The 18,526-nt window shown below is 50.7% G+C and overlaps 10 protein-coding genes across 10 annotated transcripts; 5 read left to right on the top strand and 5 right to left on the bottom strand.

The window, feature by feature from the left end:
• Nucleotides 1–11: 11 nt before the first annotated feature.
• Nucleotides 12–3,221, bottom strand: CC1G_08998 (pre-mRNA-processing protein prp40; the record flags this gene model as incomplete). Its single annotated transcript, XM_001831417.2, has 14 exons — nt 12–113; nt 171–608; nt 659–754; nt 808–945; nt 1,000–1,389; nt 1,444–1,725; nt 1,779–2,012; nt 2,065–2,473; nt 2,526–2,611; nt 2,660–2,722; nt 2,772–2,791; nt 2,840–2,918; nt 2,970–2,996; nt 3,183–3,221. 14 exons carry the CDS (start codon nt 3,219–3,221, stop codon nt 12–14), a joined length of 2,403 nt encoding a protein of 800 aa, XP_001831469.2.
• Nucleotides 3,222–3,257: 36 nt separating this feature from the next.
• On the top strand, nt 3,258–4,446 carry CC1G_08997 (hypothetical protein; the record flags this gene model as incomplete). Its single annotated transcript, XM_001831416.1, has 3 exons — nt 3,258–3,437; nt 3,490–3,619; nt 3,668–4,446. The coding sequence occupies 3 exons, from the start codon at nt 3,258–3,260 to the stop codon at nt 4,444–4,446; spliced, it is 1,089 nt and encodes a 362-aa protein (XP_001831468.1).
• Nucleotides 4,447–4,665: 219 nt separating this feature from the next.
• CC1G_08996 (hypothetical protein) lies at nt 4,666–6,162 on the top strand (the record flags this gene model as incomplete). The annotated part of the gene is made up of 1 exon (XM_001831415.1): nt 4,666–6,162. The coding sequence occupies one exon, from the start codon at nt 4,666–4,668 to the stop codon at nt 6,160–6,162; it is 1,497 nt and encodes a 498-aa protein (XP_001831467.1).
• A 304-nt stretch (nt 6,163–6,466) lies between these two features.
• Nucleotides 6,467–10,481, bottom strand: CC1G_08995 (hypothetical protein; the record flags this gene model as incomplete). Its single annotated transcript, XM_001831414.2, has 19 exons — nt 6,467–6,817; nt 6,869–6,957; nt 7,005–7,074; nt 7,129–7,296; nt 7,346–7,455; nt 7,510–7,645; nt 7,696–7,767; nt 7,820–7,934; nt 7,987–8,848; nt 8,904–9,126; nt 9,182–9,280; nt 9,330–9,417; nt 9,468–9,568; nt 9,618–9,757; nt 9,813–9,907; nt 9,961–10,093; nt 10,148–10,210; nt 10,261–10,350; nt 10,406–10,481. 19 exons carry the CDS (start codon nt 10,479–10,481, stop codon nt 6,467–6,469), a joined length of 3,081 nt encoding a protein of 1,026 aa, XP_001831466.2.
• Nucleotides 10,482–10,884: 403 nt separating this feature from the next.
• Nucleotides 10,885–12,447, top strand: CC1G_08994 (hypothetical protein; the record flags this gene model as incomplete). Its single annotated transcript, XM_001831413.2, has 4 exons — nt 10,885–10,897; nt 10,947–11,224; nt 11,275–11,598; nt 11,650–12,447. 4 exons carry the CDS (start codon nt 10,885–10,887, stop codon nt 12,445–12,447), a joined length of 1,413 nt encoding a protein of 470 aa, XP_001831465.2.
• Nucleotides 12,448–12,507: 60 nt separating this feature from the next.
• CC1G_08993 (hypothetical protein) lies at nt 12,508–13,602 on the bottom strand (the record flags this gene model as incomplete). Its single annotated transcript, XM_001831412.1, has 9 exons — nt 12,508–12,661; nt 12,708–12,763; nt 12,819–12,859; nt 12,919–12,984; nt 13,038–13,101; nt 13,154–13,192; nt 13,266–13,398; nt 13,476–13,493; nt 13,547–13,602. The coding sequence occupies 9 exons, from the start codon at nt 13,600–13,602 to the stop codon at nt 12,508–12,510; spliced, it is 627 nt and encodes a 208-aa protein (XP_001831464.1).
• Nucleotides 13,603–13,867: 265 nt separating this feature from the next.
• On the top strand, nt 13,868–14,891 carry CC1G_08992 (hypothetical protein; the record flags this gene model as incomplete). The annotated part of the gene is made up of 3 exons (XM_001831411.2): nt 13,868–14,093; nt 14,151–14,473; nt 14,526–14,891. The coding sequence occupies 2 exons, from the start codon at nt 13,868–13,870 to the stop codon at nt 14,447–14,449; spliced, it is 525 nt and encodes a 174-aa protein (XP_001831463.2). The 3' UTR covers nt 14,450–14,473; nt 14,526–14,891.
• CC1G_08991 (ribosome production factor 1) lies at nt 14,470–16,198 on the bottom strand (the record flags this gene model as incomplete). The annotated part of the gene is made up of 6 exons (XM_001831410.2): nt 14,470–14,728; nt 14,822–14,856; nt 14,911–15,390; nt 15,442–15,524; nt 15,625–15,985; nt 16,046–16,198. The coding sequence occupies 6 exons, from the start codon at nt 16,196–16,198 to the stop codon at nt 14,470–14,472; spliced, it is 1,371 nt and encodes a 456-aa protein (XP_001831462.2).
• Nucleotides 16,199–16,358: 160 nt separating this feature from the next.
• CC1G_08990 (hypothetical protein) lies at nt 16,359–17,470 on the top strand. The gene is made up of 5 exons (XM_001831409.2): nt 16,359–16,615; nt 16,672–16,721; nt 16,773–16,860; nt 16,925–17,003; nt 17,062–17,470. The coding sequence occupies exons 1-5, from the start codon at nt 16,437–16,439 to the stop codon at nt 17,245–17,247; spliced, it is 582 nt and encodes a 193-aa protein (XP_001831461.2). The 5' UTR covers nt 16,359–16,436; the 3' UTR covers nt 17,248–17,470.
• A 73-nt stretch (nt 17,471–17,543) lies between these two features.
• Nucleotides 17,544–18,435, bottom strand: CC1G_14843 (hypothetical protein; the record flags this gene model as incomplete). The annotated part of the gene is made up of 3 exons (XM_002910820.1): nt 17,544–17,737; nt 17,889–18,060; nt 18,424–18,435. The coding sequence occupies 3 exons, from the start codon at nt 18,433–18,435 to the stop codon at nt 17,544–17,546; spliced, it is 378 nt and encodes a 125-aa protein (XP_002910866.1).
• Between the last annotated feature and the right edge of the window lie 91 nt (nt 18,436–18,526).

The raw sequence follows: 18,526 nt of genomic DNA, 5'->3' as shown, positions 1-18,526 counted from the left end.
CAAGTAAAAAACTATATCTCTCCCTCCTCAGGTGTTTCCGCACGGGCGGAGGCGCGCCTATCCACGTCCATTTCCTCGGGTTCGGTGCGGTCACGATCATCATAACGCGGTCGCTGCGAGGCAAAAGGTTAGTCATCCAAGTCTTGGAACTCTTGTCAAGAAACACGGACCTTCTCGGCGCGCGAATCACTCATGTTGTCGTCGTAATCCCTTCTGTCGTCGCGGTAGTCCCTGTCGTCCCGCACATCATCATAATCCCTATATGAACCCCTGCGGTCTCGTTCCCTGTCACGCTTGCGGTCATCATCACGATGATGTCGAGACGAACGGTAGTCACGGTCCTTGTCGTAGCTCTTGTCTCGATGATCCCTTGAGGAACGAGGCTCCGCGTCGTAATCATCGTAGCGATGGTGCCGAGACCTGCGGTCCCTATCCCTGTCACGATCACGGTGGTCTCTGTCCTTCTCGCGGTCCCTGTCCCGGTCGCGCTCACGATCCCTGTCCCGGTCCTTCTCCCTGTCTCGGTCGTCTCGGTAGTCGCGATGAGGCTCCTTGCGCTTCCTGCTCGTCGTGGACCCGTCCTCCGACGCGGTCTCCCTCAACTTTTCCTATCAAAGATATTAGCACTTTTCCCAATATCAAAGTGAACTGACTGCACCTTTTGCCTTTTGACATACTTGGCAAAAGCAGCCCGACGGGCTTCCTCGTCCTCCAAGGCTTTGTATTCAGGGAGATGCTCAATGAGTGGGACAATCTGTGGGTGCCGTCAATACCACCACATCACTAGTAAGACGCGCGTGAACGCACCTCTTCGTAAGGAAGATTAATGTCCAAAGGCTCTGGTAGCTTCTTCATGGCATACCGAAGGTCATCTTGCAAATGCCTTAGCCTTCTCTCTGCCTTCCTCTTCTCTTCAGCCTGCTTCTTCAATGCAGCTTCATGAAGCTACTCTTGCCAAGTAAGTCTATGCCCTCCACCTTGGGGGAAAGTGCGACTTACCGTCTTGAAAATAAGATGAAGATCATCCTCTGGCAAGGCCCTGACAGCGGCATTTGCATTCTCGTTCACAACCTTCAAAAACTCCTCCTTCGTAGTCTCAGGCTTAACAGTAAACCCTTCCTTGTCTACCATGCTCGTTTCTTCGCCCTGTTCAAGAGTACCGGGAGGTCCAGGCTTGTGCTTCTTCAACACTTCCTCAACAATGACAATCTTTCCATCGAGTTCTTGGTCAAGAGTATCGACGAGGTCCCAGAAGAGTTCGAGGGGGTTCGAGCCAGGGTTGCCGAGCATGTTGAGGTAGCGCTCGTCCTCGCGGAAGTTGGGATAGACTTCCTTCCACTTGGAGCGAGCTTTGATCTTGCCCTGGGTAACAAGCTCTTGGAGCAGTTCCTTGAGGGATATTAAGTCTGCCGTGGTAACTAGCAAAGATAGATAATTTCGCACCTTAAACGCTTCCCTTGCCTTGCGTTCTTTCCTGGTCTTCTCGACAGCAGCACGACGCATCTGCTCCTCGTACTCACGTTCAGTAACACGGCTGTAATCTTCAAATGCCAGGAGGATATCGAGCGTAGGAAGGTTTCGCAACTCTGGATCTCGAGCCCATTCTTCCGAGTTCTCGAGCCTCTTGCGAGCCTCCCTCCATCGAGTGACGACGTCCACATTGAGCTCCTTGAACAGTGACACAACTTTGGCAACCGCCCGAGTTCGAGCTGTACGCATTTCTTGCTGCGCTATCTATCAGTATCACGGAGCGCTTCTAAGATAAGACCTATACTCACCACTTCCTTGTTCTTCAGCTCCTGAACGTATTCCTCGAAAATAAGCCTTCTCTCAGATTCGATACGTGCCTGTTGCCAAATCGGGTGCTGCCCGAAAAGCTTATCCGCAGTCCCAAACGTTGTGTAATGGAACACGTTCGGATTGCCCTTGAGCATATTCCTAATCGCAGGTCTCAACTTGGCCAACCTGGCCTCGCGCTCTTCTTGTTCCTTTTGCTTCAAGCCATTCACATACTAGTGCACCCAATCAGTAATCTTCCACACTAAAAAAACGAGTTGCACACACCTTCTCCCAGCAAGCCTTCTTCTCAGCAAGCGTATTAAGCGCCTTGTAAAGTGGGTCAGTAATAATCGCTCTCATGGTCTGATCCCACGTCCAATTCGCATCCACACCGGCCTTCCTCAACAAGTGGGTAAACGCCTTCTCACCCTCCTCGAGCGTCATGAATCCATTGTGGGGGATGACAGGGTCGTCCGGGAGGACAGGCCGCGCAGGCACGACACTGTTGGGGTTGAGTGGCAGGCCGCCTGTGTGAGCGCCTACAGCGAGCGGGTTGACATTGGTCGGCGTCGTGATGCTACCATTTTGCTGGTTGGGCTGGGAAGTTGATAAGGACGGGTCAGCGCCTCCCGAAGGGACGAGTGCACCTTGTGATCCAATTGAGGCTGGTGTTCCGGTGATAGCTTTGGGAACGCTGCGAGAGTGATTTCAGACCCTTGTCAGTAGATGGAGAAAAGGAAACTCACGCTGCAGCGGGACCTTCCTTTTCTACCTTTTCGAGTAGAAGGAGCAGCTCATCTGGCATATCCCACTTGGATTCTTTCGTCTCGGTCTGCGGGATCGTCAGTCCCTCGCTCAGGCGATGCAGCACCACACGCACATTGTAATAATACTTTCGACCACCAGAGAAATACTCTTTCCATTTCGTTTGGTTCAACGCTCGCTGTACGCTGTGTTAGTCGTCAACTGAGGAACTGCGTAGCTGCACTGACCTCGAAAGGCGTTCGCAATTCTAAGGAAATAAATTACCATGCTTGCCAGGGATGAAGACATGACTCACCATCGGGTTTCTCCCATACACTCTGCTTTGTCCCCGTGTTGAACCAGTAAGTTCTCCCTTCAGGATTGCGGTGTTCAGTCTAGAGTCTTGTGAGCAATGAGCACTCCTTGGATATCACTGCGATGCATACCCAAATACCACCCGCTGTCGGGGTTGCCTAAGGGCAAAATCAGTTCCTGTACTCTACAAGATTCATCTCAGCAGTGACTCACCATTTTTCTGAATTATTAGACTACTGAAGAAGTAGACTCGAAAAGCTCAGAATGAAATAGAATTGCAACAGTCGAGTCGGCTGTAGCTCTGCTTGCGTTTATTTGGCTATTGATGGCATCAAAGGTCGAACCGCACCACCCGTCAACACCGGGGGCGCTTCGAACCCCATTGACGCGCTGTTCGTCTTCATTGTTCAGTGTCCATCATGGTCCTGAAGCTCAAACCTCCAAGTCACCCTCCTTCGCCATTCAAATGGGATATACCGTCACCGACGATATCACTCAAGGAGATCGCCAGTCTCCAGCCACCGCCCACAGCATGGCTCTCTGCACGCGACATGAAGGTCTATGGATCTCAACCGATGACCTATATCTCGGAGGTTGGGGTAAGCAAGTGTAAAGAATGCGATAAGCCGGTGTTGGCCAGCTGTATCGCAGAACACAGAGGTTGTTTATGACACCCATGAGTTTGGAGATGTTAGTAACCTTGCCGTCGCGTTTATAGACCTCTGCGCCACCATTCGTGCTGGAAAGCACAAGGGCCTGAAGGGCAAGTTTGATGCAGAAAGTAGGTGATCGTCTAACGCACTAAACTCGATACTTATCCTAAATCTAGGTGGGAAGAAACGTAAATCGTCCGTTGAGCCGGATGATCCTTCATTACCAGCCAAGAAGAAACTCAAGCCGACAAAAGCCAAGGGTCGAGTCAAAGGTCCTCCAGACTACGACAATCAATGTGGTGTCATCAACGACAAGGGTCTTCCCTGCTCGCGATCTCTGACATGCAAATCCCATTCCATGGGAGCGAAACGAAGCGTTCAGGGGCGATCCAAACCCTACGACGAACTTCTCCTGGATTGGCAACGTGCACATAACCCCAACTTTGTCGAACCAGTCAAACGCGAAACTAAAGCAGAGAAGAAGGAGAAGCGCGAGCGAGAGAAACAAGAGAAGAAGCGTTTGGAGGCAGAGGCTGCAGCTGCACTTGGATTAGATCTTGCTGCCACAAAGAAAGCATCCTCTGCTGCGAATGCCGCCAAGAAGGCTAGCAAGAAGGCTGCAGCAGCCGCTGCTGCTGCCGTTCGACTTGCAGAGGAGCTGGGAGATGGAATGTCGGAGGACCTGGATGACTTGGACTCGGAGGCAGAAGTAGACGAATTGGTTAGGGCAGTTAAAGTGGCGCACGATAGAGGACTTGTTGGTGTTCCATTGGCTGTTCCCTGTGACGCTGGAAGCTGGTTTGTCCAACGGAGGGAACGTGCACGAACATGTCGAGACTTGTTCGTTGCTGCATTGGGGAACGGAGGTGGACTGCAGCCGGCCATGAACATTGGCCTGACAGTACCCACTCGTACCGCTAGCGGCTCGAGCCACACATTCTCAGTACGGAGCTGATCTTGTTCTGCATTTGGACACATGTATTATAGTTTCTCTTCCACATTGTACAGTATATTATTGCATGTTTTCCTGGTCGTACCTTTAGCTGTGGCCCAAGTGGCAGTGCTTTTAAAGGCTCCGCTTATAAAGACGAAGCGCGTCGACAAGGCCACCGCGATGAGCTTGATTCTCTACTTGCCGGCCCCTATTATCACCCAATCCTAGTTCCTCAAAAAAATGGCCAACTACTCTGCCCAAGACGACATTTTCTCAAGCTCAAACTTTTTATCTGCTTCCTCCAAAAAGTCCCCGGTCAAGGCAGTCAACGCTCGCAAGTCATCAGCTTCGTTGCGCGGTGCTCCCGTCCTCGCCAATGGCACCAGTGACGACGCGCCCAACGGCCGACACCATTCACTGGCGCATGAACTGGCTGTGGCTCTTATGCCAGAGCCGACAGCAGGCTCGAAGCTCTTGGCCGAAGAGTTCGGGATAGAATTCGACGAAGGGGCGGAAGGGATCGACGAAGAAGACGAAGACGGAGTGTCAACCCATCCCAGCGAACACATCTCTGAAGCAGACCACGACGTCCAGTTCGGAGCACACCAGCACCAACTTAATTCTGATATCCCTTCATTTGCGGACGAATTCGCGGCACACCACCACCACAATGACTACCACCAAGGCCCTTCTTTTGAAGATGAAATTTCCTCAATGGCCGCGACGGAGGAAGATACTCAGCATGATCTCGACCCTGTCTTCAACAGTCCTTCAATCAAAAGGCAGAGGACAAGGCAGAGGACACCAGAGAAGGACGCCATGATCGTTTTGTCCGAGAACGTCGAGTTTGCAGACAAGTTCCTGACCCAGCTGCGCACACTGGACACTGATCCCACCGCCACGGGCAGGGGCTCGTCGTCACAGCAACCCATGCTGGAACGGTTGGCATCTGACATTGTGCGGCGGATCAACGAGACGGCGAGGGAGAGGGAAGGTCAGGTTCGCCAATTGTTCGACTGCGAGAGAGAATTTAAGAAGATCAGTGGAGAGGTCAACGGCGCGGACGCTCTGGGCAACCTGGATGAGCTCGAACAAATCGAGGACTTGACAGATCCTCCACCGTCGAGCTCGAACCTCAATCAGACCTTGCGTGTGGAATCACGACAACTCCATACGCTCGAGGAAGAGCCTTCGTCTCCAGCTGCACACAATCTTTCGAACCCCTACAACGACTGGGAGCTGGATCCAGATAGAAACCATCTCGGAGACGCCGACCCGGATTATGATGCATCTCCGCCAACCTCTCCCGTTAAAGACTCCTTCCCTCCTCCACCTCAACTCGCAGGCCCCGTCACGCCAGCCAAGGTCCTCGTCCACTTATCACATATCCGTACTGTCACAACCACAGTCGTATCCTCGTTATCCTCGATATCAGAGCACGCCCAGGTCACGGGCGTTGCCACCACCGACGCCGGTCGCAAGATACGTTCCTTGAAGAACAAACTCGGAGATCTCAAGACAGAGTGGGAGAACGCCGAGAAGAGCAAGGCCAGGATCGAGAGATGGGAGGCCGGCATCTCCGAAACAGACGAGAACAAGTCAGTTCTGTTGTCCCCTTCACGACCCTCGAAACGTATAGACGGAAGGAAGATCGTCCAAGAACACCTGCAGGCTTTCGAACAAGCCTTAGTAGAAGCAGCGCTCAAGACTCAAGCTATTATGGCTCGCTCGGCATGAACTGATGCTACCTATGATATTTCAATTTCCTCTATTCACCCTCCATTGTTGTCCTCCACACATCCTTTGCCACACCAGTCCTGCTCTCCAGTCTATGTAGCCCCTGTGTATTGTACAAATGTTTCGAGTGCCACCCGTAGCATACAATCTTCTAGATGGATCTCTGACATACCCTTTTATCTCCCCCAATTAACTCAATCTCATCCCACCCATCACCTTGTTTATTAGCCACTGTATTTGAACCTGGAAATCGTTTTGCGCTCGTATTATTATTATTCTAGAAATGAAATAAATGACATGAAACTTACCAGTGTGTCCGAGCGTCCACAGCTTGCTTCCTCACGGATCGTTTGGGATCATCAAGCACCTTGCCCAGCTCTCTGATAACTTCTGCTTTGTACCGATTCAGGACGTCAGACCGCACAATCCCTGGTAGCCGCCCAAGGTACTTTAGTGCGGATATCCGGACTTTGGGCGATGGCATCTCAGAGACGAGGCAGTTCTTCAGCATGGCGTTAATTAAGGTCGACGCGTGTTCGGATACGAGGCTCTTGTCTGAACTATCTCCCTCAGCCGCAGCCAGGAAAGTTTCAATGACATTGTTGCGAATCTCTGGGTCAGGCAACTCGAGACCTCGAACCAGAAGTGGAATGAGCTGCGAATAGGGGTGAGCAATGGGCAGGTTGCGATGCGAGAAGCAACCCACTGTAGGAAGTTCGCTGGAGTAAGTAGCCTTAGGAGTCGACTTGATCAGCGAGGATAGGGCCACCAAGTAGGCCAGCTGCCTCGTAGGATCTAAACCAGACGTTAATTTCAGTCAAGATGATATGCTCCAAACTCACCGCTCGTATCCTTTGCTCCTGCGATCGTCGAAGGTAGCATCCGGTTGACATACTTTTGGGCATAGAGGATCTATCAAACAGCGTTAGTACCTTACTGGCCGTCGACAGAGGCAACGACTCGTACCCTGAGCACTGCATGATTTGGTTTGGTCAGAACATCATCATGTCCAGGGATGATTCCTATCGCCTTGGCTGCATCCCAGTTGATACTACTGTCCCCAAAGACTTCGAACAGTTTCTCAGAGAACTGGAACGCTAGTGTATGATTTTGGACCAATAACGCCTTGGATACCTGCAAATCTTTAGACAAATGGACCGACCGCATCCGGACCCGCACTCACCCATGCCCAAACCAAGAGAGCTCGCTTTCTGCTGGCCCCGTCCTGCGACGAATTTAGGATTCGTTCTGTCCAGAATGTACCCAGCAGTGACTGAAGGAACGATGACAGTTCTTTCAATGAAAACATGAGCCATTGCAGGGAACAACAAATCCACAGAGTCTTACCGGACGCCTTTCGATTGGCCAACACTGAAACAAGGTGGAGTACTGCCGTGCGTTGTATATCGGTGTCAGCAGTGCTGAACGTCCAGTGAAGGGTATCCCTTAGGAACTTGGCCAGATCCGGGATCCCGAGATCGACCTATAGTGCTGTCAATCCTATGGGAAGGGTACCATGTGCAGAAAACTTACGTCTTTGTACATTGGAATTATTGCCGCAGTGAACAAGGCGATAAGATTTCTGATTGGAGTAGACGTCTCCGACTGGCGATCCAACATGTAGACTTCGTTCATAACCAATAAGAATTTCGCTCACCTGGAAGAGCTGTACCGACACATCCGATGGAATCTTGAAATGACCCTCGCTGATAGGTGCTACGTTGCCCGAGATGATAGTCTGGAATACAGACTGGAGGTATGTTTCCTGGCGTCTAGTATCAAACTTGGTTATCAACCTTGACAACTCAGTAGAGTGATACGTACTGTTGCGGCAAAGTCCTGACCACCAGCGTAATGACTTCGGCAGCGACCTCGATTAGCCGGTGGTCAGTCGTGACCGATGGCTTGTCCTCGTGTGACTCCAGAGCGGTATAGATGAACAAGTTGAAAATCCGAGAAACCAGTCGATCTAAGTATTTCGGGACGTCTGGGTTTGCTTTCACAACCTTCTTGGCTAAAGTGTTGGCCAGGGTTTTGAGGATCACATGGGCGTAGGCGGCTGTGGGCTCACTGTCTTCTGGTTGGTTGGAGGGTGAGCAGAGAAGTTCTAGTTTAGTAGTTAACCGGATGACGAGCGTTTCGAAAAGCGAAGGTGGTGTGCAAAGAGCCTCGAGATAGGAAAGGATCTTCCAACATTTCGCTCGCTCTTCTACTGCGTCTCTCGCAGGGGCGGAATCAGATAGGGAGCTGAACAGCAGTGGCAAGGTCTGATCCACGATATGCGAGGGTGCAACCTCGGATATAGATGACAGAAGCTCCAAAACCCCTTCGCTAATATCATCAAACTGATCAGGATGGTCCTGAATGATCTCGTTGATGTTGTGGACAGTGAATCCAATTTCTTCGTGGGTGAGCAGTTTCTCTGTCGTTACTAGGCCTTTGAGACCAGCCAGTGCAGGAAGACGCAGTTTGTGTGTCTTAAGGCCCGAGGACAGGGCTCCAAGCACTTCATCCTTGTATGGTGCCAAGAGTATTCCGCCAGTGTCGATGGGAGAGTCGCGAGCAGCTTCTATGAACTCTGCCAACAAAATGAGCGTGGCTGGTCGGCTTGTCACTTCATCCGGGTTGATAAAGAGCTTCGTTAGATGTGGAACCGCTTGCGATACCGTGTATCGAGAAACGGAGGCTAGAGAGAAGTGAATAAGATAAATGGTCTCGACGTCAGAGTCCAAACGACATACGGGTAGTAGTTATGAATGAGCAAAGCACTTTGGTAGCGGGTTTCGCCTGACTTTTCTCAGGTTCGCGCAAGATCTGAATGCATTCCTCGCAGGCATCGCGAGCAAGACCCTGTATATCTTGGTCCATGGCGTCACTTGCGTCCGTGCCATAAATGGTTTTGATTAGAGTTTGAAGGGAAACCAACGCCTCTCGTTCGGTGGCCTGGTCAACCGGCTGGAATACCTAAAAAAGGGGACGATTAAGGCGCTTTTCCCGGCTCCAACTCATAACATCGTACCTCAAGCTTGAGTGAGTTCCAGAGCTTCCGGGAAAAGTTCCGGGCCACGCCAGGGCCGTAGACAGGAAGACATGCTGTCAAAGTTTCCAATGTATCCCTCTACACGGTGTAAAGATCCGGAGGGCGGAAAAGTGACGGCGCAACTCACCTTTGCGACGCGACTTCCTGAGACTAGGTTTTCGAGGAAGTGAGGTATAGCAAGGGTTCCGAACAACGGGGTAGCGTAGACACACTTCCTGATACGAAGGTGAGAAGACCATCCCCACGACGCGATGCTGCAACGAACCTAAGTGCTGTTCGCAGGTCATCTGCGGTGATGCCTCCTGGATTGTTGGGAGGTGGGCGGAAGGAGATTGGGAAATAACAAAATACAATGTCGTAGAATGTCTCCGCGCGGGTCAGGTACAATAGATATCCAATGAGATGTTGTACTCACTTGTACCCGCTCAGATATGTCAAACTCGATCAAGATAACTCTGTCCATGGCAAAAACGACCAAGAGGTTCCGGGGATCCTTCTCCCCTTCCACCAAGGAGACATATCCATCCAAGAACTTGAGTCCGAGTGATTTCAAGCCTAGTGAAAGTCAGTTTTGAATGCCATTTCCTAATCCTGAAGACTCGCAACTCACATTCTCTGTGATTAGCTAGTAGGGAGTCTACGATGGAATAGACTTTGAATCGATGTGATTGTGTCAATGCCTTGGTTTTAACGCGTTGAATCAGTCTGGCGAGGTCAGTCAGTCCAACTTCGAGATAGGAAGTGAGGTCGAGGCCTACGCTTCAATAGTCGTAGTCGCCTCAATTCCGCCAAAGTTGGGAAGGCCGACCAATGTATGCAGGCCTTGCAACGCGGGGATGATTGTATCCGGGTCGTCGAGCTTATCACAGTAGAAGTTGACCAAAGTACGAGCTGAAGATACCGGTCGATTTCGCGGAATTCATGATGAGAATGCAAAATCCCTACTGGTTGGCCGATTCAAGGTGGTAGGTGGAAGGCGTTCCAATATCGAGGACAACAATTCGATTCCTGACGTTGGTGTCGGTTATTATAGAACCATTCTGAAACATAGAACGTACCCTTTGAGCGTATCTGGTTCTCTTCGGATGTCAGATATTCGCCAGACACCTTGACCACATTCAGCAGCGAGGTCTTCCCCGCCGTAATATCTAATGATATCATCAATATAACCGACGACGGTAAATGTACTTCACCGCAGCATACCTTCAACGAGCTGGGCGACTTCTTCATCCCTACTCGTTGCCATCCATGTCCGTACCAGGCGTTCAGTGGATTCCATCGTCGACGAATGTAGTGGAACTTTGGAAGAGATAAGATTACAACGATGGGCCGCTCTCGGGATTTCGCAACGCCAAGCCCCTGCATTCTGTATTCCCACGCGTCTCCCTGCTGTCACGGACAGTGACCTCGGTGGCTTGGACAGCGTCAAGCTCGTTTTCAGTCGTCGACAACGGCCCCTCGCATCGAATTTCGCGTATCTTCGCGTCACAACAACGAGGTACTGGCTGGAGGCTCATGATCTTATCGAGACTTGGTCCGACCCAGGTCTCTCGATGCGTCCTCGCCGTTGTCTGTCCTAGGACCGCTGTCTCGCGGTTCTATTCCACAGTCCCAGGGAAACAGACTCCCCTCGAGAAACCGAAGAAGAAGAGGCGGGAGCCTCCCGATGAACCGACAGATAAATGGAACTACAACGTCAGTCCTCTACTGACAACTCCGGTGGATGTCTCCAAGCTTCGGTTAGTCACTGCCAATGACTTAGAGAAAGAGACGACCCCTCCCACCGGGGTGAAGATGCTTGTCCGAGATTTTATCGAAGACTCCCTCTACAATCCAAACTATGGCTATTTCCCGAAACAAGCAACCATCTTCGCCCATGATTCGCATTCCTTCGACTTTCCTTCACTCCGCGACTCGATCGAGTTTCAGGAAGAAGTGGCAAAAAAGTATGCTGGCTATGGCTCAGATTCATATGAAGGACCTGGCCGACAGTTATGGCATACACCAACTGAGCTGTTCAAGGTGAGATGACTGCCACCACGTTCCTCAAATGCGCCAATTGACAGTTTTAGCCCTGGTACGGTCAAGCCATCGCACAATGTGTTGTCTCGGAGTACCTGCTCAAGTACTTCCCCTACGAGGATTTTGTCATCTATGAGATAGGAGCTGGGAACGGTACCTTGGCAATGGACATCCTCAACTACCTTCAAGAAGCTCACCCAATGGTGTACGAACGCACGCGATACAACATTATCGAAATTAGCGGTAGCCTTGTGCAGCTCCAGAAGAAGAAGCTACGCAGCGCCCATCCTTGTGTGAAGATTACCCACCAGAGTGTCTTCCACTGGAACAAGCGAGAGCCGTCTCCCTGCTATTTCATTGCTATGGAAGTCGTGGTAAGTACATTCTGGGCCATTTCCGTCCGAACCCAAGCTTATCTTTTGCAGGACAACTTTGCGCATGACATCCTTCGATACGATCTAGACACCATGCAGCCCCTCCAGGGTATGGTTACGATCTCCGAACAAAACGATTTCGACATCGTTTACACTCCTGTCACGGACCCCTTAATCTCGTCAATGCTAGGGATTCGAAACAAACTGCGACATCAACCCCCAGTTAATAAACTCCTCCGATACTCCCCATTCCTCAGAAAGATGTACAGAGGCCTTCCTTTCGCCGCTAATCTCTCCAAGGAAGAGTACATCCCAACACGTCTTCTCAGCTTGATGCAAACCCTCCGAAATCACTTCCCTCGTCACAGACTGCTATTATCCGACTTCTCCTCTTTACCAGACAGCATTCCTGGCATCAACGCCCCTGTGGTGCAAACACGCTTCAGAAACACGACTATCCCTTGTAGCACTCTCCTCGTGAAGCAGGGGTACTTCGATATTTTCTTCCCAACGGATTTCGAGCGCCTAAGAGACATGTACGAACACATCCTCTCAAATCCCAACCACCCGACCAACATCTCGAACGAGGCTCGACCGAATCCACTGCTCGGAACAAGCTCACAATCATCACTGGGCGCAGGCTTCTTTTCCTCACGCTACCCAGCGGACAGAAGAACGCCTGTAGCAGGAATGCCCTCCTCAAGTGGCCTCCCCGTCGGCGAACGCAAATCCAACGTCTTTACCCATGCGGAGTTTATGGAGACGTATGCCGATCTCAGCAAGACAAAGTTACAAAACGGGGAAAATCCTATGCTAGATTTCTACAAGAACGTCAAATTTTTGTTCTAATTGCCAATGCATTCGGTCGTTTGGTCGCCCCCTTCCCCCCTCTCCTTATTTCATCCTTCTCTAAGATTGCTTGCGGACGATATAGAGGTAATAGTGGAAAGCTTCGCCCAACGCCCGAACTTCGAGAGTGGTATTCTCGTGGATCAAGTAGCGCTGGCGGAAATGTGGTTGACCAAAGGTAAGGTAGATGAAAGTCCCTCCCTTTCGCAATACTCTGCGGCTGGTCAGCTCCCCATCTGGCACATCACAAGCGAACTCACCGCAGCGCCTCCTTCGCTTCCTTCGTACAATCGTCAATGACCTTCTGCGGTGGATCCTTCATTGGGCCAGTTTAGCCAGTCTAACGTAGAGACAACTGACGTCGAACGTACCCAAACATCTCCTTTAGCGGTCATCATACTATCCATGGTTCCTTTCGAGTCATGGACCGTTCAGTGGGAGGAGCAATTGTACGGGATGCAGCTTGTTCACCTTTGTCGATGGCGACATCGAAGCTTCCGTCTTCAAACTTCAGGTCTCGGACATCCATCTCGTGCCCTAGTCGGATAAGCTTGAGCAGAATGAGAGAAGCAAAAGGAGAGGCCACCTACATTCCATTTTTGGTCTCGTTTCTGAATGCCTCGTCCGCATTTGTTCAATGAGAACATCGGAGTACTGCACGAAGTGACTCAGAATCTCCCCTTTCGAAACATTGAACCGTACCTACGTCGGTGTTGACAATATTCTCGTATCCGTCATCGTACATCTGCCATGAGAAAACATTGCTTGAAGAGTAATGAACCCCGTCTTAGCAAAGTCATTGCACAGGAAACACTGACCTCTTCCGAGAGCTTCGAGTTTCCACATCCCAACATCAAGATCCTCGAGGATTTTTCAGGGATCAGCTCGTGGATGATATCGACAATATCGGCATATGTTTTAAACCAGTCGAAGCTGCTTTCTTCTTCCTCCCTTTAGAGTCCAGAGAATAGGATCATGATGCTGTTATTAGAGGAGATTTTAGTCGAGGAAGCCGGACGAGATCTCACTGGGCATATCTCTGGTTCCTGGAAGCAGAGGTGAGGCTCAGGCATGTATCACCACAAAAATATTGACATACCAGTATTCTTTGGAACTGTACTCTTCATTCTTCTTAGGTAGAACCTTGGAACTCATCGTTTGAAATGAAGGATCGCTGAAAAGTTTGGTCGCTGGATATTTTTAGAACGCCCGATTGATGTTTCCGTTTCTGTCACAGTCAGCCAGGCCATCAAATTCCCGTCACTGCCATAAGCCTTGAACCAATACCACGACACGACCCCCGACGTTCAGCGTCAAAAGCAAAACCATGCCACCAAAAGAACCAACTCGAGCTCAGCTTTCTTCAAGACTGACATACCAACAAAACACCCCAGCCTTCCTGCTGAAGCTCCAGAACAAAATGGCTGGTATTCGAGATGACGAAGAAGAGGATGACGAAGAGTTTGAATACGTTGGCAACGGACGCGAGCCCATACCTAAACGACCTCGAGAACCCATTCCCCAACGACCAGCAGAGGATCCTGGAAGTGCAGATGAAGACGACGACGACGAGAAGCCTCAGGTTGTGGTGTTGAAGCAGGGGAAGCATCTTACAGAGAGGGAAGCGGAGAACATACGGCGGAAAGGTCAGTTTACAGATCGTCAGTTCTCGAACTGCAAAGTGACAACCGGGCTTCGTTTAGAGAAAGGCCTGCCTCCCCTCCCAGACCCTGAAACTAAAGACGCGGATGATTCGTCGAAAGCAGCGAAATCGAACGATGCATCTGCTTCGACACCAAAGTCAACAACCAAGGGACTTTCGTTTTCATCGGGCCCAAGTTCCAAGTCTTCCGTCTCTTTCGGCAACAAACCCACCAAACGAAAGGCCATCACTCCGCTGGACGACGACAAAGACAGTGGTACAGGTAAGGCTGAAGGAAAGAAGAAAAAGAAGGCCAAGAAGGAACAGAAATCGCTGCTTTCATTCGGGGACGACGCTTAACCCCCACTGAATCTGATCACTCAGGTTCGTCTCATTCCTCCCCGATACACTGTCACTTTGTAATTGTTTTCCTCAGTCAACCAGTCACACCCTAGACGAGGTTCAACCTGGATGAAGCTCCTGGAGGGAGCATCGACGTCTGAGGTGGTGTTCAGACGATATCCAGGACAGTTCGCACTTTCAGTCAACTCTTCGGTTGCTCGCGACGACATCCACACTGTTATCGAAAACGTGCTGCGCAGATGTTCCCGGCAGATCTTCATCTGGTAACTGCGCCACCTGGAAGTCGTAGTACTCGATACATACAGGACATTGGACATTTGTGGTCTTCGAGACCACAAGGGGAAAAAGGGCCAAGGCAGGACAGCTCACAGGAAGAACGTCCGGCGAGTAGTCTCCAGTTCAGGCTGTAGGTAATGAAGTCAATCTGTATTTTTCAATGTAATCAACATGGTGCTTACCTTCCATTGCCAAAGCACCTCGTTTTGCTTGGGAGGCACAGTCTTTCCTTTCTTCTTCGAACTCGACGATGCCTCGTCAGGGGCCGCCTCAGCCATTTCCTGGTCTTGGTCACCGTCCTGCTTTTGCTCAGGCTGCACTTCTCCGACGGGATCGTCGTCGTCGTTATCCAAAGTCAATGGTGCCGGTGCTTCACCAAGGTTGTACACAGCGGGAATGCCCTTCTTGAGTGAGCGAAGCTTCAGTGTGAAGCGAGGTCCGATTTCTTGAAGGGCGACTTTTTCTGGCGAACGGAAAGCATATCGATGTCGGCGGAAGAAGATAAAGTCGCGCTGATTGTGGAGAGTCACGACTTGGCGACCTTGGAATTCGGGCAAAGGAGGGAAGGCAGTTTGGAACATTCGACCAACGGCATGACCAAGTCGCGTCACAAAGCCGTTGAGGACAAGCTCTGGGTGGTGAGGCGTTGCGCGAGCGTGGCCCTAGATTCGAGTTCAGTAAATCGTGGTTACATTTCGACCAGGTCAACGTACATAGATTTGTTTCGTGAGCTCAACTGAAGTGAGCTTGAAGTAGGCTGTTGGTCCATCGGGCAGGTGAACGAGGGTAATCGCATCTGTAAAAAAGGGGCAGGTGAGAATTGGAATGGACTGCAAAAAGATGTAACTTGCTTGGTTTCTTCATATCCTCATTAACAACGAGAAGATGCTTATAACCTCTATCCGCACACCAGCCTGCTATCCTTCCCATTTCGAAGCCTTTCCCTTTCTTTCTTTGTCTGAACTCTGCTCCAGGGAACACTCCCACAAGTTCATCACAGAAATTGTATGTGGCCTTCGAAGCTTTTGGTGAAGTCGTAATCAAGATCTTCGGGGGTATACTGGGGTCGTCAATGGAATTGAAATAGGATGCAAATGGGTCTGTTGCGATATCTGCTGCCCGCTCCTCGTGTGCAGTGCTCGATTCGCCATTTCCAGAGCCTGAAGCCTCTGGTTGCGTTGGGTCCGCGGTTAAGATCGAAGGGTCGAATTCTCGAGTGTTGTCCAAAGTACGGGGCACATTTTCAGCAAGTCGTTTCTATCAAAAACACCATCACGAATTAGAAACTATTAGAGCAGAGACACCAGTCAAGCAAACCTTTTTAGCGAGAGGATCATTAGCCTCTTGTTTTGCGAGTTCCAACCGTCGCTTGAGCTTGTCCTGAGTTTTGGCCTTTTTGTTCTTCCTAACAATCTCCTCCCTTTTAATCTTGTTCCTTATTGTAGACGGTGCAAATCTGGCACTCGGCATGGTCGCTGGAGAAACTGGGGAAACTTGAGGACAGAGACGACCAAAACTCTGATGGCGAAACGAATTTCTGAACCTCGTGGGAAAACGCGGACCGATATGTCCGGTCTGCCGAAACGAGGTTGATGTCATCCGTGCGGCCTGCAGCTGCCTCGACCAACCCCTCCAAGTACAAAGCATTACGCAGCTGGGAACGAGGCAAATATCTTCTTCTCACTATTTCCAAGACAAAGGATAAACCATGGAAAACCCGGAAACCGACATAGAACGCGTCGTTCTCGACTTGACAACTGGCCAGTCCCCAGAGGTGCAGAAGAGAGCAGTGGAAACCTATATGACGCAGGATGTCGCATTCAGGCATCCAGTGTGTTGTGTGGATTCGGGGCCAAATTCGAGGGACATTGTCCTGAAGGTCTACCAGTGAGTTTGCTTCTCATCCGGATCCGTTGAAGCGAGCTGACGTTGCGACTGCGCAGGTGGTACCGCATGTTGTCCCCGAGGGTGTCCCTGAAAGTCAACGGCGTAGGTGAGCTGACCTGCCTGCCGCCCCAAGTATTTTTTGACGGATCTCTTCAAGTCTTCGACTCATCCCAACAACTACTGTACCTCGATATGACTCAATGGTTTAGACTATTCTTCCTACCCGTTCAAGCTGCACCCGCACGGTATGTCACTAGCCCAGCATCCACAGTGCCCAACGCCTGACTCGTTCCCGTATACACCAATCAGGCTAGTTTCGCGGGTAGAACTCCGAAAAGTCAACAATCTCTACTACATCCAGCGACAGGAGGATTTCTATCACACCGCGGTACGTGGTTAAACAAAGACTGCTCTAGCAGAGGAAAATTAAAGACGAGACTCTTAAGGACTTTATGAATCTTTTGATCCCGCCATTGGCGCCGTTGGTTAGGCTGTGGTTAACCCTCGCAGCGATATTTTCTTACTTTGCGGCGACGGTTGGCCAGCAGCTCGGGTACTGGGTGCCCGAAAGTGAGCTTTCCCGATCGAAGGTCGCTGGCGATCACGAAGACCTATACGAGTCAGATCGCTAGCTTCGCCAGTTTAATAGGGAACTGCACTCTGATTGCTTTATTACCTGAAGTCTCCATTGCCCAAGGTCTCTTTGGAGACTCAAAACACCGTCGCAGCGTACTATAGCGACCGTCAGGCCGAGGGCTCGGGCGCTTACCCGGCGCTTACTCTGTCACTGGTCCCCCATGGCGCCCGAATGGCCTTCATACTTCACATGACTTTATATTCAGCAATGAACATGTCCTCAAAACGTACATGAGTTGAAAGGTCCCCGGTGACCGTCGACCCACCCGCCTCATGATGCCGCTGGTTGCAATTAAAGGTCCCCCACGTGCAGAAGTAGCGAGAGCGGGCATTGTCGCGACATTTGGGAGTACTGCCGGCTGACGGGTTTTTGCCCGCCGCAGCCATCGGGGCTTGGAGGCCAGTCACAGTTGTCGAGATCGCGATCGACGAGTCCATGGAACCTTGAATCGTTCGTCACACAACCTGTCATCGCTGACATGTACCCTAACAGTCAAACTCGCCATCGTCGTGAGTTCATTATATTGTTGCCGGAGTATGAAGGATGGCTATTGAGAGACTCTTCTCTCCTCGGATCGTTACCAACGAAATTCACAGGAACAAGCTGTAGCCTAATCCACGGTTCTTGAAGGCTTACCAGTGCGACTTTCCGTGGTAGGGATGATATGGCTCGCCTTAGGCTTCAAATGTTTCTTGGTGTGCACACGCCCAGTCCTTTCGTCCGTCGCAAGGCGATAAGCGCCCAGGTCCTCGTTTCCATATATGACCATATTTCCTGGAGCGCTGTTGCCGGCAAGTTCGCAACTTTCCTGTTACCAAAACACTGATCAATTTAGATGCGGCGTTTATCGATGAACTGACCCCTGAAAAGTGACATCTTGAAACTTGAAAGATGAAGTGCAGGAGGGTATGCGGATTAAACGTCCGAGTGTATCGAACGAGTCGGACATGCCAAGCCCTCTTCAAAGGGGAAACTCCCAAGGTACGACAGAGCAATTCCAAGGAAGAAGGCAAGGGGTAACAAAGAAGCTATCTGAACTGATAGTGTTTTGATTTACAAAGGTCTAGTGCGCATGTCTATGTCCTTTCGGTCCGTGAAAACTAGTATACAAGAAGCTGGGGCATAGAAGGCATGTCATATGTACTACTTGCTGCGAACTACTACTACCGACGTGGCCGAACATGACCGTTTGGCCACAAGTTTACAGAAGGTCAATGCCCAGCCAACCATCTCGGATGATGGTCGGTGGAGGCGAGGAAAATCGTGTCAAGGCG

Source organism: Coprinopsis cinerea, assembly GCF_000182895.1.
Source record: "Coprinopsis cinerea okayama7#130 chromosome 7 map unlocalized cont3.7, whole genome shotgun sequence".
NCBI lineage: Eukaryota > Fungi > Basidiomycota > Agaricomycetes > Agaricales > Psathyrellaceae > Coprinopsis > Coprinopsis cinerea.
This window is presented reverse-complemented; position numbering and strand designations above follow the sequence as displayed.